This window comes from Alligator mississippiensis, chromosome 6 (genome assembly GCF_030867095.1).
Source record: "Alligator mississippiensis isolate rAllMis1 chromosome 6, rAllMis1, whole genome shotgun sequence".
NCBI lineage: Eukaryota > Metazoa > Chordata > Crocodylia > Alligatoridae > Alligator > Alligator mississippiensis.
In genome coordinates this window covers 8,546,451-8,564,602 of record NC_081829.1, presented here as the reverse complement: position 1 = coordinate 8,564,602, position 18,152 = coordinate 8,546,451, and the positions used below count along the sequence as shown (strand labels likewise).

General features: G+C 55.9%; 1 protein-coding gene across 1 annotated transcript in view; it reads left to right on the top strand.

The window, feature by feature from the left end:
- The window catches only part of KIAA0319L (KIAA0319 like), a 52,492-nt gene extending 44,691 nt beyond the window's left edge, over window positions 1-7,801 (top strand). The window contains exons 18-21 of the mRNA XM_014605072.3: window positions 558-680; window positions 1,191-1,281; window positions 1,755-1,846; window positions 4,160-7,801. Of these exons, the coding sequence (XP_014460558.1) occupies window positions 558-680; window positions 1,191-1,281; window positions 1,755-1,846; window positions 4,160-4,347 (494 nt within the window). The 3' untranslated portion in view covers window positions 4,348-7,801. The remainder of the gene's footprint in view (window positions 1-557; window positions 681-1,190; window positions 1,282-1,754; window positions 1,847-4,159) is intronic.
- Window positions 7,802-18,152: the final 10,351 nt, after the last annotated feature.

The window sequence follows — 18,152 nt, the reverse complement described above, 5'->3', positions numbered from 1 at the left end:
CAGTACCTGGCTGGCCGCCTGTTGGCAGATCTTAGGATTTTAAGATGTAGAGATTCTGAGTTGTAAGACTGCTTATTTCTGCTTGGGTCAAAAAAGTGTATCCTGATATATATTGTGTTCTTTATTTGCTGGCAATAGTTATACTTGGAGAATTATAATAGTTTGCTCCTGCATTCGCTCCATTGAAGGACTTATTTTTCATGAGAACAGGGGCTGTTAAAAGAAACTCTCAAACCCCCAAATCTACCCTAGGCATCAACACATGCCTGATCCACAGAGGGGCATTACAGGCCCCTTAGTGCCTGTAATATTTGTACTTTATCTCTGGAGGTCCCCAGTTTTGACCTTGCTGTGGGCCAAGGTGGCAGCAAATGCACCCCTTTTCCTACTGTAGGCTTCAGGGTACTGTTACTGTTACATTCTCTTCCAACTGTATTCATCTTGCCCCTAGATAGCCCCTAACCTTGCACTGACGCTTCACACACCCACTGCACAGCAGCTTTGTTTTCAACCTTAGTATCAGCCACTGAGTTGACTCCCCTGCTTCCTGCCCACAGCATGCCAGCTGAACTGCTCCGAGCACGGTCGCTGTGACTCTTTCACCAAGCGCTGCATCTGCGACCCTTTCTGGATGGAGAACTTCATCAAAGTGCAGATGGGAGATGGCGAGAGTAACTGCGGTATGGGAAGTCTGGGCGGGCCTTTACTCATCTCAGTGGCTGTGTAGAAGCAGTAAAGTACTGCCTGTTTGAAGCCCATGGTCCTGCTGACAAGCAGCTACCTGCCTTCTTAATTCAGTGGGGGTTTTCCAATGCCTGGCTTGCGGTACATGGGGATCCAGATCACAAATAGCAAAACTGCAGTGGGAACAGAAGTGGGATCCTTCTCCTGTCACTGGATGTTAGTAGAAAGATGAAACTCCCTGCTATAGCAGGGGCTGACTCCATATGTGAATATATGTTGTCAGAAGGACCTTGCGAGAGGTGTGGGCAAAAGCAAGGGGATGATGGTCTGAGCACTGGCTCAGACGAGATCTAGCTAAGCTAGCGGAAGTAGCAGTAGAGACAGAACACTTGTCTCAAGTAGTGAACCTGCGCTTGGATTGACCTTGGAGAATGGTTGCCTCACACCTCGTCCACAAACAACGTGCAGCACCAAGTGACACCCCCCTCGGGTTTCTTTGCTTGCAGAATGGAGCGTACTGTACGTGATCATTGCATCTTTCGTCATTGTGGTCGCCTTTGGGATCTTATCCTGGACTGTGGTCTGCTGCTGTAAGAGGTAAGGTCCTGAGTTACCTGCAGTCCTCCTCCAGGGTCTCAGTCATAAGTGGGCCATTTATATAGGCCTGTGTTATTCCCAGTTCTCAAAGGCTCCATCATGGTGGCTGTGTAGAAGCAGCAAAGCACTGCCTGTTTGAAGCCCATGGTCCTGCTGACAAGCAGCTACCTGCCCTCTTAATTCAGTGGGGGTTTTCCAGTGCCTGGCTTGCTGTACATTGGGCCCCAGATCCAGTTGGGCTGCAGATACAGAAGAACTGGTGCAGGTGAAACAGAAAGGTCCTAAGTTCATTTAGGGTTCAATTCATCTGCAAGATTTTGGTTAACCTAAAATTGTGCAACCAAAGTAACACTGACGATCTTGTTTCCCTGATTTAAAAAGAAGAGCCGGCAATGTGATTGTTAATGGCAGAGCCTTGCCTGGCTGGGTTTGTCTAAAAATGACTTGCCACCTAATTTTTTTCTCCCTTCCAGGAGGAAAGGAAAATCCAAAAGAAAAAGCAAATACAAGATTTTGGATGCCACTGACCAAGAGAGCCTGGAGTTAAAACCCAACTCCAAAGCAGGTAAAACATGAGGAAAGGGGGCCTCATGTCCATGAGGCTGACAAGACAGTTCTTTGCACATGGATCTAACCTTGCATGGTGACACTAATTCAGAACTGAGTGGTGATGGATGAACTTCTCAAGATCTAAATGCTAGAGGTTCACCTCAGACCTGAACACTGGCTCCTTAGTGGAGTTATCTAAACCTGCCTGGCATAGGATCAAGCCAGAAACAGTCTGAGAACTGGCTATGTCCTGATGTTTGCAGCCTGTCACATTGGAAACAACATGTGGATGGTCTGGCCTTGGTGCTGTGGCATGTCTGGTTCTGGCTCAGGGCCAAGCAGTGCAAAGGGGGAAAAAAAGCCTTTTTCCTCTCTGAAGAGTTTGGGCTCAGTTGTTGTGCCTCACTTGTACCTGCCTAGTCCTTGCCAGCCCACTGCCAATGAAAGCCCATTGCTGGTATTAAACTTCTTAGCTGGAGCCCAGCATGGAGACATCAGCATGGTAGTGGTGTGGCTGGGAAAAGGAAATGTAGAGTCTGGCTTTTCTCCAGGGCACTGTCTGCGTGACTGAATCTGGAAGCATGCTCCACAGTTCTCTTTCCTCTGCCCAGATCATTAGGCTGAATATTCCCATTTGATGTAGACTCCCAGCATAGTCCTGAAGTTAGTTGTGGACACCTAGTAGTGGGGCAGGATATGAAGAGGCTGTCACAGTGAGTTGTCAGTCTCTGGGAGGCCAGGGGCCTAAGCAAAAAACAATAAAGCAGCTGGACCTTTGGAACTCGGGGCTTGAAAGTTTGCTGTGCTGGTACAGCTCTTCAGCTTACCCAGGCAGCTAAAGCCCATCTGGGGTACAAGACCTCTTAAAGCCCAAGATGTACATGCTTTGTCATAGACAGACTCCATTTGCCACCTCTTGCAGGCAGGTGTTTGTCCCAGTGTCCTTGGCCAGCATTTCCCTCCCTTCTCCACCCCTTAGACCAGACATGGTCTAGAAATGCTGTTATGTTTTTACTGTATAAGATTCATAGGAAAGTAGGTCTGGAAGGGACTTCACAAGATTATCTAGTCCAGCCCCCTACTCAAAGCAGGATCATCCTTGACTAAACCATCCCAACCAAGTGTCTGACCAGCATCCTTTTAAAAATCTTCCAAGGATGGAGATTCTGACACTGGTACCAAGCATAATCTCTTCTGAACATGGCCAGGCAGAAGGAGGACCTTGGGAAATCAGACATGTGCTCTCCAAATACTGAGAAATATTTCAACTCTTAAAGCAGTTGGTACTAATAAGACTGTGATCCAGCCATGTATGTTAAGGGGAGGGGTGGTTCTAACAGTGCATGGAAAATGGTCCTTAATCCTTGTTTGCTAGTTAAAAGTAATTGCGTATCGTAGTGTTATCGGATTTAATGGAGTTCCAGCAAAGTGAGCAGTGCCTTATGACAGCATTGGAGGGCATTGCAGCAACACTGCTGCTTGGCTGATTCCCCTGGGAGTCATGCAGCTTGCAAGCACTTCTTCGGATACCCTTGAAGAAAAGGGGGTATTTTTTTGCTCCCTGAACACCCAGAGCCCTGCCTGATTCCCCCCTCTCTCACCCAGCCCCAGTGGACCTCTCCAACACAAAGGGCTTTTGTTTCACCGGCAAGTGTGCCTCAAATCCTTGCTTTCCATGGGTAACTTGATTTCCACCTTGGCTAGCAGACATCCGAAGAAGCAGTCTCCTCACCCAGAGCAACATAGGGAAGCATCCCAGTCAATACCGACCGGAGTCGCAGTTCTCCGTTAAGGAAAAGCTGAAATCTAAACATTTCCTCTATCGACAGTATCAGTAAACATCTTTCTCCCCGTCCTTGGGCGTTAATCTAAATTCAGCCCACTAATTTATCTTTCTTCCTGTAGACCAGGAGGAGAAGCAGTGATGATAAAATAACACTGGCTTCCTCTTGCTGTTCTTCCTACTCACTCATTCGCATAGTCCTTACTGCAGTCTCTGCCCGGCAGAGGTAGGCGCTGTCTACACAAAACCTCTACAAAGAACAGAGTGGTTTGGCCCCAAGATCCCCCTTGCTGCAGGGCCTGGCCTGTCAGTTAACATCTCTGCAGCCTCTTCAGCCCTGGTGCCGGGAATGAGTTCAGGGCTTGTCACCCCACCGTGGCGGCCAGTGGAAGGCATGGGTGATAGACCTGTGAGACTCGGTTAAGGTACCAGCCTGTTGTCAGCTTGGAGCCAGACTGTGGGCTTGTTTCTGCTGTTAAGGGGAGCATGATCCAGTGAGACACAAAGCAGTTTCTAACCTTGGATTCTCTCTGGCTTCTTTTAAAGGCGGCCGACAGAAAGCTCAGGTCCTCAACACCAGCCTCATGCACTCTGAGTCGGAGCTGGACAGCGACGAGGCCATCTTCACGTGGCCAGACAGGGAGAAAGGGAAGCTGCTCCGCAGCCAGAACGGCTCCTTGCGGAACGGACAGGTGCTGCCCAAGCCCAAGAACCAGAGGGAAGAAATCCTATAGCCCAGCCTGGGGGACCCTTCTGTTAAGAGTCGCGAGGCAAGGGAAGGCTGCTCTGCTCCCCAACCCTTGGGGGCCTTCGGAGACCAGCTGGATCCTCTTAGGACAAAGCTGCTAACTTACTGCCCAGAAAGGACCTGTTTTCTGGGTTCCTTTTCGTGTGACTAGAACCACTCGTATTTGAATTCGGACTTCAAGGGAAAGTGAAGGAAGTAGCAGGAAACTGTGAAACGGGGACTGCCGGGCAGCAGGGGCGGGCCTGGCACGTGGAGCCCGTGGGACAGAACCACTTCCAGCAGCTGTGAAAGCGCGGCCCCCACCCTGCCCCCCTCAGGCAGCCGCAGACTCCCGCCCTGCTTGCCGAGGGAGGTCTCCTCTCAGGAGGAGGGTCAGGGCTGTGGGGGGAAGTGCCTGTTGGGGCAGCGTCTGGCACTGGTGCACTGATTTGTTTCTGACAAATTGGTTCATGTGCCAGCTAAGCTGCAAAAAAAGGCTCTCTCTCTCCCTGCCCTGACCCCCTTACCACTCCCAGCTACTTAAGCACCGTTCTTTTAAGTGTTCCCCTGGCCTATCCCACTGCCCAGCTTTGGGAGTGGGAGGGAAGGGAAGCACCATGTTTCCACTGTGCCTGCATACTGCTAGGAGAGGAGCTGTTTGGGTTTTGTAATTGCTTTAATTTATTGTTAGTCCTTTCACTGGGAACGGAGATGCCGTGGCACCTCCTCAAGCATGGAGAGCCTGGCGTGAGGATGCGCCCTGCCTCCTGCAGCTGTGGTGCTGGCTGCGGCCTCGTGTGTCCGGCCGGCTCTGCTTCCTAGCAGACCCTGGGGATTGCTTGTGAAGGGGAGGCCAAGCACCTAGTATGGGGCCCCCCCAGGCCCTGAGACACTGCCCGCCGCCTCCACGCTCCACAGATCCTTAACCCCTCTCCCACAGCGTGAGGTGCTGCACACTGCATCTCAACTCTTGCACTTAGAGCCACGTATGGGTTTCTGCCTCCAGTCCCTGCTGGCTGGTCCCCTCCACAGCCCTTTGTGCGGCCTTAACTAGTCCCGTGTGCTCCCAGCAGCTTCATCCTTTGGGCTGGCTGCTGGGGAGAGAGCACTGCAGATCCATCAGTGGCTCGAAATGGGAGCGCTCGGGTCCTTGTCCAAACCTCTGTGGGCAGCCAGGGCAGCTGCAGGCCTGCCGTGAGAGTGCCCAGCCAAGACCTGCCCCTTAGAGCCAAGCAGCATGTGAGGTGGAAAAGTGGCGTGTCCGTGCTGGCCCCCACGCCTTCCCTAACCCTTGTCCGCCTGTGCTGCTGTCTGGGCACATTTCCCTTCTCCTGGGGAGTGGAGGATGCTGCCACTCCTTCAGGGAGGGGAGGCTAGTTTATTGCCTTTTCTTTGTGTTCTAGTTCAAAATCAGAAGCTTGTTTCATTGGCTTTGGGTCTGACCAGCAAGAGGCTTTAAACGCCAGAGTTGTATTTATGTTGCTGCACTACTGACTTGTGTTAAACGAGATGAAGATTAAACTCACTAATTTGATGGACTGTCCCTGCCCTGAATGTAGTCACGTCTCCTACCAACACTGTTTCCTCTGCAGTCAGATGTTTTCTTTAGGTCCCAGTGCTGGATTCCTTAGGGCTAGGTGCCTAATGAGAGGACGGTGCTCTGCTCCGTGGACTGCCAGCCACGGGGTTTGGGGTCTCTGACTGTGCCTGCAGGACCTGTCGCACTCCTCCCTGTGGTGCGGGGACGTCCTGCTTGCCCATCCTGCTTGCATGTGGGGGTCCCTCAATGGGTGCTGTCTCCATGCTGCCCTTGTCCTGAAATCATTCCTTCCCCGACCACCCACAGGGAACCCATGGCACCAGGATGGTCTGGGTGGGAGGTCTTAAAGGAAGAGTCTAGTTAACAATTACCCTTATCTGAGATCTTTTTGTTGCCAGCAGCATCAGAGACTAGATAAACTGAAGTCATAGGTCTCTTAGTTGCACTGTTCTCCTTAGGCAGAGAGTCTCCCCTTTCTCTGTGTGCAAGACTGACCCAGAGCTAAAAAAGGGTGGGACTGAAGTCGCACGTCAGCTGGGTGCTCAAAGCAGGGTCATGCCTGAGATTCTCTTAGGCTGCTGCATCCCATTAATTATTCCCACTTTTAAGGCCCGGGTGGTAGCCTTGCTCCTCTCCCAGCCTGGGGCAGTCCTCTGCAGTACAGGCAGGCTGCTTGCAGCGGGGAAGCTCTTCTGCATGCTTTGCTGCAGAGATCAGTACCCCTCACAGCAGCTGCACCATGCGCTTTTGAGCCGGCCTTGGCTCTGATACGGAGGGGAACAATTAAACCCTGCACCGCACTTGCCTGATAGCGCCTCTGTTTAGCTGACGGTTTTCTCCCTTCCTCCTAGTTCCCGGTGGGGAAACAAACATGTCCCTGGAAGTGCTGTAGTCAGCTGACGGCTCCGCTGTAGACAGAAGAGCTGTTTCCTGCCTTGCCTGGAGGAGACCTGAGTTTTGCAGCAGGCTCTGGCACTCTGCGCGCTCCTTGCCGAGCAGCGTTGCTAGGACAGCTTCCCAACTCGGTAGTCGTTTGTCATCCCCGGGGCAGGTTGGTGACGCAGCGCCCGCATTTGTTCACCGCTGGTGCTGCTCAGCTGTGCGGTGCTCCCTGCTCTCCCACCTGGCTCCACTGTGCTCTTCAGATCTTGCCCTCTGGGCCTCTAAATTTCCCCCTCACAAAGAAACGCATGCCCTCACTGCACTAATGAGCACAGCCAGTGCCTCAGAAACCAGTCTGAAATCTCACAAAAGCTAATATAGAGCCAAGGGACGGGAGGAGTAAAAACCCCCTGGCAGATAGAAACTTCAGTGTAGGCATCAGCTCACAGGTGTCAGGGCATCTGCTTCCAAACAGGCCCAGCCCACCTTAGAGAAGCTCTTCCTCTGAGGTAGGTGGTGTCAAACAACACATCAGTCTAAAATCCCACCTTCCCCCAGTGTATTATTAATATCACTGCTCATTTGTTACCTAAGCACCCTGATCCTAGCTTGACCTTGCAATGAGAAGTTTTCTGCATGGCTATGCATTATGATTTCACAATTAGAGATGCTGGCTACAAGTTCCCCAAGTGTGGAAGTTAAAAGCTGAGACAGCTGTTCGAACGAACCATCAGCCTAACTGGATTTTGTTTTCCCTCGCTCTGCGATTATAAATGGACTCCAGACACACTTGGTTGTTTTTCTTTTCCTGTAACAATGTTTGAGGCAAAGCCCATGATCTCGTGCAATGCTGGGATCCAGTTTCAAACAGTTTGCTCTTAATTTCCCTTTGTTCTTTTGCGCACTGGGGGCTGCCCGACCTGTCCAAGCTTTGATTTAATGATGGTTGTTGATTGCAGTGTTACTTGGATCAAGACTGGAAAATGATTTCACACACATTTCTTGCAAATAAAAGGGGAAGTTGTTTTGCTGCTGCTAATCTCTCTCTGGTTTCTCGCTGGATGCATTTCAGGGAGGGTTTAAAGGGAATCAGATCCTTCCTTCCTTCCTTCCAGTGCAGACCCATCCCATGCTGGAGAGCATCTGCTCCCACTTCTGTGCCTGGAAACTACAGATCCCACAAAGTACTAGACCAGTGGTTCTTAACCTTGTGAGACTCCTGTCACCCCAGGGAAAGTGCCAGCTCTTCACTTGTTTCTTGACTATGGAAAAATACCAGAACACTTCTTTTGTTGCAGCAAACTCAGGAAGCCCAAGGCAGCTCAGGAATCCACGGTGTCAAGAACATCCTATTTGAGATATCTGGGTTTAATTTTGTGAGTCATGCATTGGTGTTTTTCCACACCTAGCAGTGCTGATATTAAGTAGCACCCTGCTACATCCTGGTTCACAATCACCATATTGCACCCTGGAGCTGCCACGGGCCTGCCCAGAGCAGGCCATGTTTACCGCTTGCCCTGAGCTTGACTGAAGCAGCCCAAACTTGCTGCAGCCCAGCTCCCCCTGGAGAACAGAGGCCGCTGGGCATGCAAGGGAGCAGCCTACGCTGGAGTGTGCAAACTGTGTATTAGCCGAAGTGGCTTCAGGTCCACAGTGCAGTGCTCCATGGGCTGCGTTAGTAGATCAGATATTCCTACGGCAGTATTTGTGCCAGTGTCTAAGTTCAAGGAGCTGCAATAATGATCTCTCTAGCCCTGCTGTTGGGTGACAAGTGTCAGCCCTGCTATCATGAAAGCTTCCTTGACCAAGAGGCCTCACAACTACTTTAAGTTCTGGTTTCTCGCAACATAAGCTAGGACCATGCACCCTGCCGCTGTGGGATGGGTCCCTTGGAGGGAGCTCCATTGCTGTGCCCCAAAGGAGGGCTCAAGGTGGTCCAATCTCTTGCCACAGAGTCTGCCATCTCTCCATGCTGCCAGCAACCAGTGCTAAGGGCTGCTGCAGTCCCTGGCAGAAAAGCCCTGACAGTTAACATTTCAGAGGCTGGTCAGGGAGGAGGGGAAAGGGCCTCTGAGTGAGTCTGCTGTGAGGGCTGCTCCTGAGGAAGCCAGAGGAGATGCAAATGTGGGCTATTGATTTCACTGGAAAGCAAAATTGCTGAAGCTTCAGGGATTGAGCTTCAGCAAACAGCACTGTGCTCGGGATGTCAGCACCTCCTAATGAAGCTGAGGAGCGTTCATTAATTAGCAGAGTCCTTGAAGGACATTAAGAAAGGCTGCCCGGCTGTCAGCTGAGCAAGTGTTTTAGCGCCACCGCAACCAAGAGGGCCTGTAACACAATGGGACAAGGAGGTTTTGACAGGCAGGGTGAAGTCACCTTCTGGGCTGCCCCTCTCTTCCAGACATGCCCTCCCACCACTGCCAGCCACACCGGAAACAAGTGCCATGCTGCAGTGACCTGGGCACAGCTCACGCTGCAGAGGCCTGTCAGCATGTTTTCTGCTTCCTTCTAGTTTAAGCTGCTTAAAAAGCCCAGGAATTTCTGTGCTTGTTCAATTGCTGCGGTGCCATCTCTCCCAGGTCCCCTCTCTCCATGGAGGTGCAGCATCAAGGGAGATGAGAGCAGGGTTCTGGACTCTACAGGCCATGTGAAGCATGGGTAGCAGCAAGCACCGGCTTCTTCACTGCCCAGCATCAGCCACACTCAGCCACCAACTTTGAATGAAAGTTGGGGCTACAGTCATTCCCTTGGTTCCTGCCTGTGCTGGGTCCTTGAATAGAGCCACTCTGGGCAGAAAGCATTTGGCCATGGCACCAGAGGGGCTAGGGCAGCACTGAGTCACAGAAGGGGCACATACCTCCAGGGAACCCCATACTCCAAGGGCTCTCAACAGCATTTCAGCAGAGGCAGAAATCGGTGCCGGCCACAGCAAATGCTGCCTGGCTTCTGCACCTCACTGCAAAGCTGCAGGGGTAAGTTGCCACCCACCTGCCTTATGCTGGCCTGCCTGGATGGCCGGGCAGTACCAGGTTAGCAAAGCTTCTGCATGCTCCCCCCGGCTCCAACATCCTCTTACCTGGAACAGGTCTTGGGGTGCAGCGGTTCACCCTATGGAGCAGGCCCTGTCTGGTGTGCATTTGTACAGCGCCTGGCGCGGCAAGATCTTGCCCACAACTGCAAGTGCTACCTCAGTTCAGGCAGCCATTGTCTCAAGGGCCTGTGCCTGGGTGTCCTCACCTGGATTGACTGGGGGAAATAGGAGGTACAGGTAGGGAGCAGGCATGACCCATCCCTGAAAAGCACAGCCGTGTTGGCAGGATTCCCTTTGGCGCCCCAGCCCCTGGCAGAGCCGCAGCCTTCCCAGCCCTAATTCCCTCATTGTTCCTGGCAGCTGGTTTGACAGAGACCTCAAGATAGTGGGGGAGGAAGCAGGAGGGTGATCAGAGTCATCTATTAGCTGACAAAACACTTCAGGGAAAGATAAAGGGTTTTATCTCCGGGCTTGTGTGGAGCCTGCGAGGCTGAGAGCAACCTGCTGCTTATTAATTATTTAAGCCCTTCGATACCTGTCTCGGAGGCAGTTGTCATGTTTCACTGCTGGGGAAACTGAGGCACAGAGAGGAAGGGACTGCCCCAGCCACAGTCCCCATGGTGCCGTGTTTCAGGACCTGGGCACCCGGCTGCCTGCCCGGACATCTGGAAGAAGAGCTCCACCCCAAGCGCCTGCCCTCGTCTGCTTGGCAGAGCTCACCATTAGAGAGTGCATGGGCTCGACTCGGTGCAGGACACAGAGCTCCTAAATCCCACGACCTGCATGAAGGCTGAATGCACCTGCCAGCTCCTGGGTTCAGGGCCAAAGCAGAGGGGGAGCCTGCTTTGCCGTGGGGACTGGAGGAAGCTGGTGCTCAGGGGCATGATGCCAGGACAGAGGGGCACAACAGTACCTCTGTGCTGGGTAAATAGGAAGGGTCAAGCCCATGACAGGGAGATGTGCAAAACCCCTTCCTTGAAGGGCTCTGGCTCAGCTCCCAGTTGTTTCCGGCTGGGCCGCAATCTGCAAGCTGCCCTCCCCTTGGGTAGGGAGCACCTCAAATACTGAGGCATGAACTGCAGCCAGCCAAGCCCCCTGCCATGGACCTGGGCTCTCTCCGCAACTTGGGGAACCCCAGTAAACTCCCCTGGGTGGGAGCTCTCAAGGCCACAGCTGCTCCAGTTCGGTCATGCAGCAATCCTGCCCGGGGCCCAGGGCTCCTAGGTGCTACCAGGATGCAGACAGCCAGAAGCTTTGCAAAATGCCCAGAGCCTGGGGGACCCCTCGCTGGCCAGGGAGGAGCCACATGGACCCCAGAAATCTGTCTGAGCCAGATCGATGCAGACACAAAGGGCGCATCAAGCAAGGAGGCACTATGGGGAGTACCTCTCGGTCCCTGCAAAGAGGCAGGAGGCCAGGCAGTGTTGGGGCTACGGGTGCTGGCTTCAGCCTGGGGAACTCCCTTTTGGGTGGGGTGGGGAGGGCAGTGGGCTGGTGGGACACAGTGCAACGCTGCCTCTGCCGGCTTGGTGAGCCCCATGGCTGCTGAGCATGGATGCAGGTGTTCATGAGCTCCGCTAGGGACTCCCAGGGACATTTCTGCCATCAGCCAGGAATACTAGGCCCTCCTGCCAGCCCCAGGGGAGGGGAGAAAGATGGCTCGAGAAAAAACACCAAAACTCATTAAATTGCCCGCTCCTGTAGTAAACGCTGCCTAGGACTCCAGGGAAACTGAGTCGCAAGACTGCTCTCTGTCCTCTCCCGCCCCAGCTGGAGTGGGGAGAGGCCGAGCTCGCTGCCTGGGACCCCATCCTGCTGCTGCCATGGGCTCCCCTGCTTGTTCACCAGACAGCACTGCCTCTTCCAGAGCACGGTGCTGGGACTGAGCACTAGCCCTGAGTGCTCCTGGCAAGTCCCTTCACCTCTCTGTGCCTCGGTTTCCCCAATCTGACAGAAGTGCCTGCTCTCCTGCTCAGCCAGCCCCAACTCTGACCCATATACAAATCAGGTCTTCCTAGCCCTGGGGTCACAGGAGCCTCGTTGCTAAAGAGATGTCACCAGTCAGACTGGACAGAGCCCAGGGACTCAGCTGGAGGGGAGAGTCCCATCCTGCCCCAGGGGCAGCTGAGGGATGAGAGAGGCCAGGAGTCTGGGGATGGAGCCTGCTCTCAAGTCTGATTTTGTGCAGGTCACAGCTTCCCTGCCGCCGTTTCCCCTCTGGGGTAAAGACGCCCACTTCCACATCATGCTTGGAGAGCCCCCGTTGGGAAGCTGTTCTGGAAACAGCAGCCAGGACTAATACACATGCTGGCCCTGGCCACCCGAGCAAGGAGCTCAGCCCCTGTGACATAAGAAAGCTCTTCCAGTTCCTCCCAGTACACAAAGGGAGCAGTTTGCCAAGGTGCCCCATCCCCGCACACCTCCTCCCCCCTTCCTTTGCCTCACAAAGGGCTGGAGTTTTCCAAGTGCTCAGCTCCCCGCCCCCAGCGAGCAGAGGGAGCGCTGCTGGCAGCTCTGCTCACCGGGGTGTTTGGCAGCGATTGAGCCTCTTCTTTGCAGTCTCCTGTTCCAGGGCCGTTTCATCCTACTCGCCCTGGTCTCTGCTCCTGCTCCAAGCTCTCCGCAGGAGGGCCCTGGGAGGCAGTGCCTAGGGCAACAGGCCTTGAATCGTGTTGCAAGTTCAAGCTTCAGGGGCATTACATGGTCCTTTGCCCTGCTCTAGCTGTAGGGTGCCTTCCCCTTCTCATGTGCCTGCCATGCCTTGATATTCGTTTGATTGAAAGGGAGGCTGCCTACGGGTCCTAGAGCAAGCCCCAGTTCTTCTGTGCTTGGTTCTGCCTCTCAGACTAAGCAGACCCTCCTGACACATCTGTGTCCCCCCAGGGTACCTGTAGCCTTAAGGGCCATTCATGGACTCCAACCTCCACTACAGCCATGTCCATGCCTCACAGGTGTTACTGTACGACCTCCACCCCTTTGCTCTAGCTGGGGGCCCACCATGCTGGAAATGACCTCTGGGCACCAGCTCTTATCTTGATTACTTCAGTCCTGGGCCCCCTGGCTTCGTCTCTGACCTGCTCCGAGTGCTGAACCTGCTTTGACTCCGTCTGGGTCCCCTAGTCCTGTCTCCACCCCAGTTTGGGCGCTGGGCCCCCTAGCCTAGTCTCCATCTCTGCTATGCTCTGGGCACTGAGCCTGCTCTGGCTCTGTCTGGGCTCCAACCCTGTCTCCACCCTGCTCCGGGGAAGCCTACTTTGGGTCGCTCTGGTTCGAGCCGCACTTGGCTACAGCCCTTCCACAGGCTACCACCCTAGAAGGCTCAAGCCCCAAGCCCATGGTAGGGATCAAGCCCCGCTTGCGCCCACAAGCTCCATTGAGACCTCCATCAGCCCCCAATATCCCCAAACCCAAGCTGCCAGTCTGAACCGTAACACGGAAATAAACCCAGTGGCTGTAACACAAACTCAACCCGTGCTGGGTCCAAACATGACCAGTAGCTTACGGCCGGAGCAGTCATGCCTCCCCCTGCCCTGGTTACCCCCCAACAGCAAGCCTCCAGTGCCTCACCTGCCTCCTTAGGGGATCCAGGAGCCAGCAGAGCCTCTTCCTGCAGTCTGCACCTACAAGCTCTTCACTCCCCAGATTGCTGGGACAGGCTACCTGACCTGGCTCAGACCCTAGGCTTATATACCACTTACGCCCTGCCCCTTCCCATCCCCTGGTGCTCCAGCCCCCAGGGGTTTCTCGTTAAACCCTGAAGGCTGGTTGCCAGGGCAGCTGATGACTGCTGCTTCAGCAGCTGCCCTGTGCCAGGCTCTGCCCTACTGGCCTATTTCCTTCGCTGCCTATTCCCTTGCAGCCAGCTCCCCCAGGCAGAGATCTCCTGACCGGTGCAGGGATGCCCTTCCCTCTAATGGGCAGGTCTCTGCCGAGGCAGCAGGGTTTCTTTGCTGCCTTCCCTCTTGTGATTAGTCCCTGCTCAGCTCTCTGGGCTCCATCTGCTGCCATTTCTCGCTTTAAAGAAACAGGAGCCCCAGGCTGACCGCTATGACCCTCTCCCAGTGCCTGGCCAGGCCTGAGCAGGGTCATGCGGGGCTTAACGGGGGTGTCCAGCTCCCCAGTGGGGTTTGAGGCCTGCCCTGCTCCCCTTGGGGCTGTGCTGGCACCGGTGCACCTCACTGTCTGGCCAGACAGCGGGGAATCTAGCTGCGTGCCTGATAATGAGTTTGGTGGCCATGGAGGTTAACAGCCTGCTCATTAATGCGAGGAGACAGCTTTGAAGGGAATGCTATTCTCGCGGTAGTTTTAGCCAGCACCTGTGACTGGCACAGGTGCCACTGTCTGCCCCTATGGAGGCTGCATTAATTGCACATCCACCTGCTCCTGGGGGGGTCACTGCCTCTGCTGCACGGCAGGGAGCCCTGTCCCAGGCAGCATGGCTGGATGGAAAGGCCATGTAGGTGAGGATGGCCTGGGAAGCAGTGGGTTTTGGTGGGGCGGGGGGCTGGGCTCTGCAGTGCTGCTCCATCAGGGCAGGGTGCATATGGGGCACCAGGCAGCTTTGCAGAGCCCTCAGGTGGTGCCTGGGCTCCCAGACGGGTCCCAAGGTCTGATTCCTGCCCCTCGCTTCCAGGCCTCAGGGAGCTGATGGGAGGCAATCCCAGCCCGGGGGGGGGGGGAGCAGAGCACCCCTGCCCACGACTCCCAAGGGAGACCTCAGCTGGAGGAACATTTTTGCATTATGGAGCTCAGAGAGTGCAGCTGGAAGCAGGGCCCCATGTGCTGGGTCCTGTATAGACGCACGTGGTCACAGCCGGTGCCTGCCCCAAAGTCCTTCCAAGCCAAGTGGCCCAGAACAGAAGGATGATGACAAACACAAGCCCTGACCTCAGGACTGCATGGAGAATCTCTGCTGACAGTGCAGGCCCTATGACACACACACACAGGTGCTCATCCAAGTCCTCCAGCCAGCTCTCACCTCCAAAGACCCATCAACTTTCCTGCAGCCCTGGTTCCCTGTCTCCTGTCCTTCCCTTCAGTTCCAGCCCCAAGAGCTGCCGGGATCAGCCTGGGGCACCAGTGCAAAACCCCATCAGGCTCATGCCCACCCCAAAGGAGGTCCAGATCCCACTGACCGCCCCAGGCCTTTCCTGGCCCCTGGGGAGGAGGTAGGCTTGCAGCCTGACCCTAATGGAAAGGGCAAGCTCTGGCTGTGCTGCCAGGCCTGGGGCAGGCACCCATGACATTGCCTACCCCCCGAAAGGGCTGTGGTTGCCCAGGCCAGCTTTCCCTGGCCCGGCAGGCTAAAAGATGCCATGGTCGGGGATGGGAATGGCATCTAATTCATTAGAGCCTCAAGGACTTTCCCCTAACCAGCATCTCTCCCTTCCTGCAGCCACAATTCCAGTTTGACTCAGACTTGACCAGTGCAGCTGAGTGTATTCACTGCTGGCCATACGCTGCCTGGCTCTGTCTTGTGGACCGACCAGCAGGGACAGTCGGATGCTGCTTGGCAGAGGCAAGATGCTGGGGTCAAGCAGATGCTGGGGCTACTTGCCACAAGGCCGCAGGAGCCCCTGTAGCAGCGGGGAGCTGGGAATGCTCCGAGCTGGGCGCCGGCACACAGCTGCCGTCTCCTAGATGGACACAGGCTGGAGCACAGTGTCCCCTGGACCCTATCCTGCCAGCACCTCTGGGGGCTGCGGGCAGGGGGAGCTGAGCTCTCCCCACCCTCTTTTCTGTGGCCATGATGCCCTTGCCCAGGGCAAGTCCTTGGTGAGCCTGGATTTCGCTGTGCCACAGGGCAGCATTTCCCAGACTGCCTGGATGGGTGCAGGGCAAGCACCCGGAGGGGAGTGCACCTGGTACAGCACCCGGGCCCTCGTTCTGCACGTGCTTCTGGCCTCCCAAAGCCCTGAGCTGGAGCTGGGCAGGGCAGGAGGGGGCTGAGAAGCCTTCCAGCTCATGCCCACATCCTGGCTTAACAAGCACTTAACTCCGGAGCCAGTTTCACACCCTTTTGTTACTGGCCCAGCCTGTTTGCTGCTGGGCCAGGCTGGGCGCAGTCTAGGTGCCTTTAGCTGCTCGAGGGCCAAGATCCCAAGCACAGGCATGTGGTCTCTCCTCCGCACAGTTGCACACAAGTGCCCGAGGCACAAGCCAGGTCCCACTCCCTGCTCACGCCGCCCCACACAAGCGGGTAGACCACGCACAGGCCATTGGCCTTGGGAGCCCTGGTCTGGGGGTTTGGGCCTGGCCTCGCTGAGCCTCTGCTGTGGGAATCCCCAGTGTGTCCCCTCTTGCAAGGCCTGGGGTCCCACACTAAGGCCACGTGTTGAAACCTGGAATGCTCCACACACGGGGGAGGGTTTGCTCGTGGCTACGAGTCCCTCCAGGGGAGCTGAGCCGTCGAGAAAACCCAGCTCCCGAGGGGGAGAGATGGGGTCTGAGGCCAAGCCCTAGCAAAGCCACCCAGGCCACGGATGCAGAGAGAGCAGCCCTGCCCTCCCCACCGCCCTGGGCCCCGCACAAGGGGGGAGCCCGTCTTTGCATTGTTCCAGCGCGCTCTTTCCACAGGCGGTGCCAAGGCCTCCCCGCTTGCTCCCTGTCTCCCGCGTGCTCCGTATATTTAGCTGCCTCTAACCCTCTCCCTTTCCTTATATAGCAGAGGCCAAACGAATTTCTCACTCTCATTATTAATAGCCTGCAAGGAGCTCTTTGGAGGCTGCCAAAAATAGCAGGCAAACAGTGCGCGGCCGGAGCAGGGAGAGGGGCGTTGGGCCGAGGGAGGGGGGCAGACAGGCCTGCCAAGGCAGGGCTGGGAGTGCGGAGGGGGCCCCTCTTGTTTTCCTCTGTTTGCATTTGGTCACCAGAACAAGGTGTGCCCCCAGCCTTGCCCCGGTCTCGCACTGGCAGCCCCCTCTGCCACCCCCGTGGGCTGCAGGACATGATGCTGCTCTGGCCGGCGGGCGGGCGGGCGGGTGGGCGGGCGGCCGCGAAGCCCTCGTGTCTCGTGTCATCCTTTGGACATTCTGCAGCGCAGAGGAACCGGGCTCAGAGCCCAGGCGATGCTGCTGCCGGAGGAGCCCTGAGCGAGGCAGAGCCGGGAGGTAGGACCTGGGGCTGCAGAGCCTCTCCGAGAAGTTTGCAGGTGTTGGGAGTCGCAGGCAGGGGAGGAGCTGACGGGGAGCTGCAAGGATGGGGCCAGCTTCGAGATCCTGGGGGGCTTTTTCCCCACGGCGCTTCCCACCCCCCCACTTCACCCCATTGCTTTTCCACCTGTGCTAGCAAAGCCCTGCTCAGTGGGCCTGGGCTGCGGCAGACCCCTCGGCCCCATACTCACCCTGAGCCTGCATCACAGACTGGGGGCCCGGCTGTCAGGGGCTCTGAAAGCTGCCACCGTGCCCCGTGAGCAGGGGCAGCCCCAGGGCCCTGAAAAGCTGGGGAGGGGGATGGTGAGGAAAGCAAATGCGCCAACGCACTTCTTTGCATGGCAGCTTTGAAGAGCTAGACTCAAGGACGGAGCCGCTGGCAAGAGGCTGAATGCTCCACGCAGCAGGGTCAGAAGATCGGCAATGTGCTCCGGGCTTCCTCTGCGATTTTAGTCTCATATAGTGCACACCTGGGGAGACGTGCGCCGTGTATGTCGCACCCACCCTCTTACACACACACACACTACGGTAAAGATCACTGCTCAGCTGAGCCCCAAGTCTCCCCGTTTCACCTCCAAAATTCATCCTTTCCCCTCCACCCCCATCAGCCCCACATCCCGCTGTCCCCAGACCAACAGGCTGCCGGTGCATGGCACCCTTCACTCTTCCCCCGGCCCCCAGGATAGAAGCAGGGTCCTGGCTACATCCGGCAAAGTGCTTTCGGTGCCATGGCAGGGGCTGGGGGCAGCAGCTGGGGTCACCTGGCTGCTGGCCCAAAGGGCGCTTTGAGCTGTCCCTTGGGACAATTTTGGAGCTACCCTCTCCCTGGCATGGCTGGTGGGTGAAATTGCTGCTGCAGCTGCGGTGAGAGAAGCGCAGGGGGCCCAGCACCGGCCGGACTTTGCATCTGCGGGCCGAGGCAGGGAGGTGGAGGCCTCTCGCCATTCGCGTGCCCGTGACAATATTGGCTGGTTAATAACGGCGCGAGAGGATTTCATTAGCATAGATCTGTGCAGTGTCCATGCCTCCTGCCTGGAAGCTGGGCACAGCGCGTGCGAGGGGTGGTATTGATCTCGGACGGGGCTTCAGAGGAGGCGATCTGCCTGTGGCAGCAGGGGAGGGGGATGCCCCAGCAGCGGCAGCCAAGGACCCGTTATAAAGAAAAGCATCTTTACCGCCCAGCACCTGAAGGTATCTGCAACCCAGGC